The sequence below is a fragment of the Daktulosphaira vitifoliae genome, unplaced genomic scaffold (assembly GCF_025091365.1).
Source record: "Daktulosphaira vitifoliae isolate Bord-2020 unplaced genomic scaffold, ASM2509136v1 Scaffold_4, whole genome shotgun sequence".
NCBI lineage: Eukaryota > Metazoa > Arthropoda > Insecta > Hemiptera > Phylloxeridae > Daktulosphaira > Daktulosphaira vitifoliae.
The window spans coordinates 43,089,565-43,102,118 of record NW_026099575.1 but is presented as its reverse complement, the minus strand read 5'-3'; the positions used below and the strand labels follow the sequence as shown (position 1 = coordinate 43,102,118).

Below are 12,554 nucleotides of genomic sequence, written 5' to 3'. Positions count from 1 at the left end.
CTGCCCACAGGGGGGGATTTAAAATGACAACTTTTTCACAAAAAATTAATTTTTTCAACTTAACTTTTGAAAATGTTCCGGAAGGTCTGACACTTTTATATATATATCTTAAATTATATATAACTATATATATATTAAATTAAAGCTAATGTAATGTTTTTTATTGTGCAAAAAACAAATTTCGGACTTTATTTATCTTCACAGTGAAAATGGCTACCAAATGCTATTTTTGTGTGAAAATTTTCGATTTTTTATTTTACATTTTTAATTTTATTACGCTATAAGTATTTGAATAATGTATGGATCAATACAATTTTTCCATGAGAAGTAGTATTTATATACATCTTTCATTCGACATACTGTTTTTTTAAATCGGACCATTTTCCTATATTTGAGGGGGTTTCAAATCTAAAAAATGCATGTAGAAAGTAGAACTTTNGGGGGATTCAAAATGACAACTTTTTCACAAAAAATTAACTTTTTCAACTTAATTTTTGAAAGTGTTCCGGAAAGTCTGACACTTTTATATATATCTTAAATTAAAGCTAATGTAATGGACTTTATTATGGTAAAAAAAAATTTTGGACTTTATTTTATCTTCACGGTGAAAATGGCTACCGAATGCTATTATTGTGTGAAAATTCTCGATTTTATTTTTACATTTTTAACTTTATAATGCTATGACACATTGAAAAGTGTATGGATCAATAAACATTTTTTATGAGAAATGATATTTTTTAATAATCCCTTTTTCATTCGACATACTTTATCTCAATTAGGATATTAATAATGAACTAGCAGATAATATAGCTTTTGGAATAATCCACCAATTTTTTAAAATTAAACACTATCCAAAGAATTTTATTGAAGCCTTTTTTTTTTTGATAGTGATTTTAATCACTGTCAGATATCATTATACTTGATCCATCTATGTCACGTCACCACTGTGCCGTGACCCCCCTGTGCTGGGTTTTTTATAAATTAATAATACTGTTTGGTACAGAATGCCTTTAGTAAAGATCTAGTAGATCAGTTATTACAAACATCTTTGATTATTTTATATCGTGTGTCAGCTGATCTCCAACGTTCTGCTTCACTCTTCGCTTTGCTCACCCAACACGGGAAATCGATGACCTCCGTGTTCATTGTCATTTGTGTACAGTTCATTGTCGTAGGTTAATTAGTCAATTTGTTTTTTTTTTTAGCAAGCACCTTCACTTGAATGATAAATAGTAATTGGGCCCTGACCTTTACTAAACTTCTTCATTGTCGTAGTCGCTTTTTCGCCGTCTGTTCTCATTTGCATTACGTGCAATTATTTGTTATTTAATAAATGTCTACTCTCGTTACTTATTGGATGTGCAGTTAGCCGTCATCCAACAGGTGAACCATTGCCACTTCATCAATAGCGATTTGAACAAAATTAAGGTAAAACGGCAATCTAGTACGGTACACACTAGTACGGTACACACTAGCCGTCCTATGGTCTAGCTGCCTCGTACAAAACAAATACAATAAAAAGAGTTCTATAAAAATGTTTGTCAAATAAAGTTTTTAATGAATACAAAGCCAAAAAAGAATAAATAATGTTTTATAACAAACCTTGAGTTTTTAGTGCCACGTTTTATTGAATTTTGATAGAGTAATAAATTTGCAAGTAAATTATTTACATTTAATTGAAAAAAATTTGCTTAGTGCCTATTAAAGTTAGAACTTGAAAAATAAGGTCCACTCTAATACTCTCGTTATTAAATACTCTCTTCTACTTAGGCGTACTACAATAAACTATTTTTTATATTTTAGGAATATATACTGAAAAATTGGAAGAGGAAAATTCAGAAAAAACGTAATTATTTAACAAATTATTATAAAAAATCTATTATTTTATTTATATTGTTATATTTTTTAGATAAATACGATTTAGGCGATGTAATGATAAAATTATTAGAGTTGCAGTCACAATTTTTTAATCTAAGTTTTGGTAAAGTAAACAATCTGAAAACGATCCAAGAATTTATTGAATATATCTTACGTGCTAACACTTCTGATAAAACAGTGCCTGAATTACAATTACTATTTAATGTTAAATTGTAATTTCTATGTCCAATCATTTATTGTATTTCATTAATAATTTTATTGCTTTAAAGTAATTTATATCTCGTTCTTTACTTTATTGTTGAATCTGTGCTATTTTTGTTTCACTTGCTCCGAAATTAATAAATAATAAAGAAAAAGTATTTAACTTTGTAGAAACTTATTATTATTTAAAATCTAATTCGACATTTATTTTAAAAACAATAAAAAATGAATGATTTTAATTAGCTATTTAATGTAATAAACAAAAATTAAATTAAAGAAGTTTGAATAGATTTGAATAGAGGAGTTGTGAGTTAGAGTTGAGATAATATATGGTGATTGTGGAATGTAATATGTACAGTAAAGTGTAGTCTTAATAATTTAAACTACTCTATAAAGTTATTCCTATTTTACTTTTTTCGACTCTTATTTATTATATGAAGTCTTAAAGAGTAAAACATGCAAATAAATTATGGCGTTTACTTTTATTTCCTTTAGTAGTTATTCGAATTAATCTTTTATTAAATTCTCGGTTCATTGTTAACAATCGTTTGTAGGTTTTTTCGTTTATGTATATATGAAATCTTAATCATCAATTCTTGTTTTCTTTACCTTGACAACATACTGCGTTCATAAAATACACGTTTAAAAATATTCACTCTAATGGAACCTTTGTCTATTATGATTTAATATCTTTTTATACTTTTAGAATTACATTAGATTTTTACTAATAATATATTTTGATAAATTCCTTATAGTCGATATTGATATTCTTAAAACTTATTCTGAACTTGTCAAAATATAATTTTAAGAATATGTCTATCTATATTCAAAATATAGTCAACAAGACTGTGGTGGCTAAGCGTAAGGACTTGGCTGGCACAGATACAGTTAACCTTTATTATATATATATTAAATATTATTACAATACACTTCTTAATATCTTAAATGCCAACTGTTTATGCGTTACTACCGAAAAGGAAGGAAATAGGCGTTAGACTGACAGGTAAACACGCTGAGGATATTTCCAATGTGGAAATTTAAATAGTTTTAATGTACCGTATATATAATAAGTAAAGATCTATATCCAGATTTCTTGTTGGACAATTGGCTTATTATTGATAGAAATTGCACACTAAAATATATAATAATTGAAACACACTTGTGTTATCAGTATAACTCTTTACACAAATTGCTTATGCGTTACCAAAAAGTTAGGACTTAGCCATACGACTGACGGGTGCCTGTGTACAACTACCGCATTAATTAGTATTAATTACAATATTTGGTTTATTCATTCTATTCAACACAATTAAGGCTGTCCAAAAATGAAGGATACGAAAATATTTAAAACTATCAAATATAATAAAATAATATTAATTCCTTATGAAGATGTTTGATGATTTGGTAAAATATTTTAAATTATCTAAAAATAATGTTTACCATTTAGGGTGGTAAAATTATTAAAATTATTATTATATATTAATAAGAAAAAAAATAATTTTTGGGAACAAAATATTTACTTATACTGAAGCAGATTTCGTGTAAAAGAATACTGACTAATAATTTCACCAAAAATAAGAAGTTCTTCTCATTAGGAAAAAATGGCCTTTTTATATTTTGGAGAAAGTAAAACACCGATCTCTAATGGAACCTGAGATGCTTTATAATTANTATTTTGGAGAAAGTAAAACACCGATCTCTAATGGAACCTGAGATGCTTTATAATTATTTGTGATCTGTAAATTGAGTTGTCGATGTATGTTATATTAATTGGATAACAACACCATAGCTATCGTTGCCTTTCAATGTGAGAGACAGGAGTCTTGGCCGTCTCACAACGCTTCATACGAACATTACGTGTTACTGATGCATGTGTTATGATTGTCTGTCATTGAGTTCCTCATTTTCTTTTTCTTTTTCTTTTTAACTGTGTCTAAGTTGTCACCCCCATCTTAGCTCGTTTTGCTACATGACTCTATGGTGCATGTTAGCATGTAGTTGTTGAAAGTTGACATATCGCTCTTTCGTTTGCCGCACCCTTGGGTGNCGCACCCTTGTGCATTAGCGTTCACCACCACAAAAGCATTGAACATCTATCGTAATACTATACATTAAAATAAAATAAACCACGTATGTGATTATTAAGTATTTGTAGTTTTTGAAGTACTGTTTGCGACATTAAGTTTTGCCTGGTTTATTCGTCCTACCAACGAATTCATTCGCCTTCCAGTTACATCAATCAGCCATTGTCGTCATTGTAGACAAGTATCTATTGTACATATTGTTTTGTTTTTATTTATAAATATTATTGTCTATTTATCATGACGCCCTTGTGACATAAGTATTAAGCGTCTCTCTCATACAAACATTGATATATATATATATATAACATTTTCTGATATATGTCAATATAGGTAATTGTTTATATGCTTTAAATTCATTCCATTCATTCACTTCCCTAATTCTATCTCATCGACATCNAATGTTTATTTTAATGTATATAATATATTTATGAGGTATCTCATAAACATTTCGAAGATCGATTTTTTTTGAGCCACCCTAATATATATATAACATTTTCTGATATATGTCAATATAGGTAATTGTTTATATGCTTTAAATTCATTCCATTCATCCATACAGTGCACTCCCCTAATTTTATCTCATCAACATAGCCTGATTAAAGACAAAAAATAAAGAACGTTAACTAACCCTAACTAAATCTTCATCGTTTAAGATCTTTGATTATTTGAACTAGGAGAATTAAAATGTAATGACCATCTATTTATAAACCGATGTCAAAAATTAATAATATTTTAATAACTATAAAAAGTACCATTTTCAGAGAAAAAATGTTGCTTGGATTTCAAGAGTTTACGCTTCTCAAACCTTCTTTATAAATACAATCCTGAGGAAGGTGTGTAGAGAGCACTTAAGACTTAAGCAATATTTAGAAATTTTTGCACACCCTGCTATACTTTTTTATGGGCGTACCTACNGGATTTCAAGAGTTTACGCTTCTCAAACCTTCTTTATAAATACAATCCTGAGGAAGGTGTGTAGAGAGCACTTAAGACTTAAGCAATATTTAGAAATGTTTGCACACCCCGCTTTACTTTTTTACCGATAAAATTATGTAGGTAATTTTGGAAAAACGGCGTATAGAATAGGCAATAGAGCAGCATTCGTGTTAGCTGAACCTTATGGTTACGGCTCTATATCACAGGTTCAGTGTTAATAATCGCTTACAAGATCTTGCATTTATTTCAATTACTTAGCCTTCGTGTATATATTGGATTTAAAAATGATTCTTTAAAATGAAACCTGCGTCTATTATGATTTGTTATTTTTTTTATATTTTTTCTAAACTTTTTTTTTTATGTTATACTATGTTTTTATCAATAATATTTTCGATTATGTATATAGAATTCCCTTTGCTTGTTCCTTATTCCCTGCTCTTCCAAGTCTAGGCTATTTAATGATGAGTAGTCTCGGAGAAACCTCCTTTTCCACTGGCTTTCCACGGGGTAGAAGCCGCCTCATTCAAGGTGACCCGCGTAACTATGAGGTACGCGGGCCGTTGGTGTGTCTTTCTGAAAATATTTATAATTTATTATTAGAAGGATAAATTTTTATTTAGAAGATGAACATTTTTTGATTACCATTTTGGCTACATATTTTTCTTGAATTATTAATTATGTAACGCTTTTTAAATTTAATACTTTGTGTCTTGTTATATATTTATATATATATAAACGACACTAGGTTATAAATAATATATAATCATCAATTACAGCGTGATGAGTTTATGACTTAAAACCAAACCCAAACAAAATTGAGTGAGCTAAACAATATTACAACCAAATTATTACTATTAAAATAAAATATATCTGTAGGACTAGGGTATAACACGTAGACATAATAAAATAGAAGATAAAAGACTATACAATGCCGCAATTTAGAATAAACAGTTAACAAGGAATAAGAAATTTTAGATGATTAAATTTTTGAAGATATTATTTTTATACTGATCATTGATAATTTTTGAAAAAATTATTAGGGACCTTATGGTATTTTTATTTATTTTACTGGATAGATTTCTACTATTCTAGCAGCTAATTATTGCAATATAATATGTATAAGCGTCGATTATTTGCTTCATAAATATAACTTTATATAGTTACAAATATTATAAGAATTAGAACACGAAGACGTAAAATAAATATTTAGAATTCAGATGTAGAATTCTGTGAGTAGTCATGACAATATCACGACTATACACAGTACCTATTTTATATGNTTTTTTTTAATAAAGTCCCCTTAATTTAACTTAACCATCATCTGTTTCTTCTTTTTTGCGTGTTCCATCTTCAATGGACTCGTGAATTTTTTTTCCTTTCAAAAATCAATTCCCCTAGTTTATAAGGTACGGGCAACGGCCTTGTATAAGGTCATCCCTGATCTATATGGTTATGTGACAACTGTCACGAGGTTTTGGTGTACATCTACTATCAACGACTCAACGGACATCAACTTTGATATTTATTAATTATATATTTGTTTCTAATTGTTTTAATATACAATAGTTAATTTTTTTAAAATCCTACTGTGGTCCGACAATACACTGTCTCGCCCAGTAGGTTGGCGACCCTCTTCTTATAATTTTGTAATACGCCATGAAAGTTACAAATTTTTCGTTGCGGCCAATTAATTTGATTTTTATATATTTGTAACCTTTCAGAAGGATAAATTTTTATTTAGAAGATGAACATTTTTTGATTACCATTTTGGCTACATATTTTTCTTGAATTATTAATTATGTAACGCTTTTTAAATTTAATACTTTATGTCTTGTTATATATTTATATATATATAAACGACACTAGGTTATAAATAATATATAACCATCAATTACAGCGTGATGAGTTTATGATTTAAAACCAAACCCAAACAAAATTGAGTGAGCTAAACAATATTACAACCAAATTATTACTATTAAAATAAAATATATCTGTAGGACTAGGGTATAACACGTAGACATAATAAAATAGAAGATAAAAGACTATACGATGCCGCAATTTAGAATAAACAGTTAACAAGGAATAAGAAATTTTAGACGATTAAATTTTTGAAGATATTATTTTTATACTGATCAATGATAATTTTTGAAAAAATTATTAGGGACCTTATGGTATTTTTATTTATTTTACTGGATAGATTTCTACTACTCTAGCAGCTAATTATTGCAATATAATATGTATAAGCGTCGATTATTTGCTTCATAAATATAACTTTATATAGTTACAAATATTATAAGAATTAGAATACGAAGACGTAAAATAAATATTTAGAATTCAGATGTAGAATTCTGTGAGTGGTCATGACAATATCACGACTATACACAGTACCTATTTTATATGCCTAAGCGTTCCTCGATCAGCAAAATCCTGTTGGTGACTATAAACGGACGATCATCCTATGCTGTAGAATGATATTAATCATAATATTATTCATTGATAAACATAATGAAATTTTTAACAACATCTATATTGCTTTTTATAGAGGATGTAAGCCATATAGTAGCAAAATTACGTATTTATTCGATTATTTTTTTAACCATCTTTTTCTTTACTATAGTAGAGAAACATTTAACTATAGTTTTTCGATAATTCGTCAAGAAAAAGACATTTTTTTAAAATTTAACCATATGAAATTGTATTTGTTTTAACACTAGACGATGTCATTATAAAAACAATTTTAAATATGTTTTATGAAGTTTAACTATACTTATGTCAAGAACATAAAACATAAGAACATAGGCCTGTTTTACGAGGGGGGGACTGAATGTTTTATATATTAATTGCACAATCCTTCTCATTGGCTAGTCAAGTAAACTTGAATAGATCTATGCGCAATCTATTATTCTACTAAGTTGAGTTAATGTTTCATTTTCATTATCAGAAAAAGTAAATGTGTTGTTTATCGATTTAGAAGTTTGTGAAATTGAATTTCTGTTTATTATAGTGATCGGCGATATCGTTTTAGGCTTATCTGATTTATAAGCTAGCGGAGTGGTTGGTGAAGTAATATTGTTATGCATTGTGTATGTTATATATTAATTAAAATGTAAGGAAATTCTTACCTAGAGGCCCCCAGCTCCAAAACTGGTGGTTGATTTTACGATGAGTTTGTAGCTAAATTTTTTATCTTTCATTTGATACTAAATTTAAAATATATTTATTAATATATGGTTTATTAATAAGAAAAAATTTAAGTAAGCGTGATAGGGTGTCCGCGCTCCCGAAAAGAAATCTATAAATTATTATTGTCATTTTTTTATTCTAATTTTAATAATTAAATACATTGTATTAATCCTAATTTTATGCGTAGAAAAAAACTTAAATCTTAATTAAAATCTTATTGTTATATATACAATGTCAAAATGATTTATATACTCCATTCATCTGTAAAAATCTCTGTATTTTATGCTAATTTATTAATAAAGCATTAATTAAAAGCAAAGAAAACCCTTATTCTAGCCTGTTCATGTTTTGCTCTAGATAAAATTACGTATATTTTGCGATCATCGTTGTCGAAGTTCATACGTGCTTGATTTGTGAACTAAAACTTGAATTTGTGTGACTTTATTTATCACTTAATTAATTTTATCACTGAAGTTATTATAACAACTAAAGAAATATTATCAGGTAAGATTTTTAAATCTATAAGAATATTTATATTGTTATTTTATAACCCTCGAATCAAAATATAAAAAAAAGTTGCCATTTTAAATCCCCTCCAGTGAGCAGGTTAAGTGTTAGATTTTCAAAAACATTATATTATATAAAAGGCAAAAATCTATGGTTCTAGTATAAAAAAAAAATTAGGTTGATTTTTTTATTTTTAAAAAAGTAATGATAGTTTTAAGAAAAAAAAGTGAAAAAAGAACGAAATTTACCGATTTAAAAAATTTTTTTGGAAATTTTTTCCATTTACGGAGAACGAAAGAAATATTTTAAATTCGTAAGGACAATGTCTTCAACTAGATACGATTTGTGATCTTTTGACATATTATTCATTAATATCGGTCCGGTGAGAGCTGAGAAAAATTGGCAACAGACATAAAAAAAAACATCATGGTAAAATTAATATCTTTNACGATTTGTGATCTTTTGACATATTATTCATTAATATCGGTCCGGTGAGAGCTGAGAAAAATTGGCAACAGACATAAAAAAAACATCATGGTAAAATTAATATCTTTTCAGCTTCGCATCGAAGCTAAAATGATAAGCGGAGTAGTGAGCATAGACAGAGTTAAGGGAAGCTTGAGGGATAAGCCTCCCAAGATTTCTATTATCTCCCCCAGAAATTTAGCGAAATTGTGTACATTGTTATATAGAAATTACTTTTTGGAGAAGGGAAATTATATTTATACCCATCAAAAATTTGACAACCCTCCGTCTATAATAGTGAGGACAAACTTTTCCATTTTCAATATATTTAATTTATAGTTAGAAGGAATTAGATAAAATTTTTTTGGTTATCGTTAGTTACATATTTTTCTTGAATGATTATACAGATATATATATTCGACACAAGGTTATAAATTATATCTAACCATCAGTTACAGCGTGACAAGTGTATGACTTATAAACCAACACAAGTTTATCTTAAATCCACAAATGAGTGAACTAAACAATATTACTACCCAATTATTAATATTAAAATGAAATATATCTGTAAGACTACATTAGAACACGTAGACCGAACTTTCATAACACAAAATAAAGTAAAACGACAGAGGCAAGTGCAAAGGTGGTGTCGCGACGAATGAATGATATTATTTAGAGTCTGCTGACTGGGCATTCACGTACGTGTAATTATACAGAAGTTACCGTGCTCGGCTGAAACTCCGGGTTAGCCGTGGGTGTCGAAAAGTCGTTGTTATAGGAAGGGAATAAAAATAACACCTAAGTATAAGGTGCAGACGAAGTGCAAGACACAAATACTTTGGGTATAGGAGAGAATGAAGAACAGGGGTAGCCGAGTGTGAGGTGCAGACAAAATGAAAGACACAAATACTGTGCGTACCATGTAAGGAGTATAACAAAGTACAAGATTCAGACGAATTGCAAGACAGAAGTACTCTGAAATGTCGAGGAATAAAGTAGGTTGGTTAAAAAGAAAAAACAAAGTCTTTACTTTAAACAGGAAGCTGGATAGCGACAACCGAGTACTGAGACTGATGAATGACACAAGGCACTGGAGTCGACTGACCAAGATGGTCAGTTCTTTTGGGTATTTTATAATAATCTGAACTATAAACTCAAAAACACAATATTTTGACTTGAAACAGTTTAGATCTAGGTGTGCGATATTATATATTATGTATTTTATTAATATTTAAAATATTATCAAGAATACCTAAATTGTTCGTTTTATACAATTTCACAGCAATCATAAATATTCTATGCTTAAATTTTTGGTCATATCAAATCATGAGCTAATTATCTTATGATATAATATTGTTGAGTAGCTTGAAACACTTATTAAGAGTCGAGAAAATCAAAATAAATAAAATTGTGTCATAGTGTCTTAATATTTTTGTATCTCGTAGTTCTTAATGAACAATGGTATTAATAATTATTAAAAATGTAAAAATTAAAAAAATTTTTTCTTGGTCAATCAAATTGAAAAAAAATATGTATTTGAGATTTCAAATAATTCTGTCTTTGGTGAGTAAAAATAAACCCATAAATTACCATTATTCAACACCTGTTATGTTTTATAAAAAGGCAATTTTAAGATAAATACAGTATATAATTTTACGATAATTTATCGAAATTACAATTGTTGATAACGTAAAAAAAATGCCATTGAAAAGTATTTAATTTAAGTATTTATGAATATTTTCAAAATATCATATATTTTAGCTTATACTTTATTTTAAAAAAAAGATATAAGTTTTTAAGATTAGTGAATAATATTTTTTTACTCATAATACACATACAAGTCAGCCAAATAGCATAACAATTTTTTTTTAAAAATTTTAAGCTTACTTGAGACCTACTAGAAATATACCATATAACGACATTAATTATGATAACCAGGCTATCAATTTTTACCTTAATATTTTGAAACTGAAAAATTTTTATTCTACAGTAAAAATTAAACTATTTTAATATACTAATGATAATATTTAGCCAAAAATTAAATAACAGAGGCAGTTTTTTATTTTTCGGGGTGTTTTTGGTAAAAATACTAAAAACACGTTGAGCGACTAGGAAAAATTTTTTTAAGAATCTCAAATCTTCAAAAAATTTCTAAATGTATAAAATAAAGTTAAAATGGTTCTCATTAAAATTTCAACGATAGAATTTTTTGACGCTAATCATGCATTTGATGATTAGTGCATTAAAAAACAGTGGCGAACAAAGAAAAAAAAAAAATTAAAGGGGTTCAATAATATGACAATTTGTGATTATTAAAGAACGAGTTGTGAGTGAAGTGTGAACAATGTACATACAGTGAAAGACAGGACGTAAAAAAAAAAACTACAAACAAAAACGACGGACGCTCGCTGAGTAAGGGGTGATGGCCGAACACAAGCGCCACGGGAAACAAGAGGACAAGTATCAGAGATTGTCATACTCTACCTTACAGTAATGATGGCTTAGATAATTATTACATGAAAATATATATATTTAATTTTCAAAGCATTTTTATGATATCAGTTTGGTACTGCAACGTGCTTTTCCGATAGGATTCTAACAGTTGACTAAGTTGTACCTTAACGGGGCAACGCTGGCCCTATATAATTTATATCCCACTAGAAGGGCAGTTAGCGGTTTTGTAACCAATGTTATATTCTCCTTTGGAATATTACTAAAATCAATACTTCTTGTATTTCTAAGACCACAGAAAAGAGTATGCTAACTCGATTAAACATATGGTATTAACTTTTGGGCGACTATAAAATATACGTGAATCATTGTCTTTCATAATAATTTTTTTGCGTTTATTGAAATATGGTATTATGACTGAATGTACCTATAAAAAGTATGACACATTCAAGACGCCCAATCCCCGTTTATGACTTTTATGGTACATTATATAAAGGCTGAAGACACTGTTTTCCAGTCAGTCACTCGCTCATTTTTCTCTTACTTAATAATCACTTTTATCGAATTAAATCTCTAAGATTATTTCTTACTTAGGCATATTCTTTATACTGTGAGTCTATAATATTAACTTTTGACACTAAACTTAAAATATACATTTGTGAAAATAATTAAAACTTTCTGTAATAATAAATACGCTTCTGCTAACCAAGTTAGTTCTCATTTATTAACATACTTACTATAGTTTTGGATATATCTTAACAACCATAAATCTACACTCAAGATTTAATTATCACCAGTGGATATCAGGTAAGAGTAGTTTTAATACACTAACTACATTTATTAAGTAAT

General features: G+C 28.1%; 1 protein-coding gene across 2 annotated transcripts in view; it reads left to right on the top strand.

Moving 5' to 3' along the window:
• LOC126905991 (uncharacterized) overlaps positions 1 to 12,554 on the top strand; it is a 42,791-nt gene that overhangs the window by 7,809 nt on the left and 22,428 nt on the right. The window contains exons 5-6 of one of the 2 annotated variants that reach the window (XM_050686213.1): positions 1,804 to 1,846; positions 1,910 to 2,243. In XM_050686213.1, the coding sequence (XP_050542170.1) occupies positions 1,804 to 1,846; positions 1,910 to 2,094 (228 nt within the window). In that variant the 3' untranslated portion in view covers positions 2,095 to 2,243. Of the gene's footprint in view, positions 1 to 1,803; positions 1,847 to 1,909; positions 2,244 to 12,554 lie in introns of those variants that run through there. The other variant, XM_050686214.1, reaches the window with a different exon arrangement.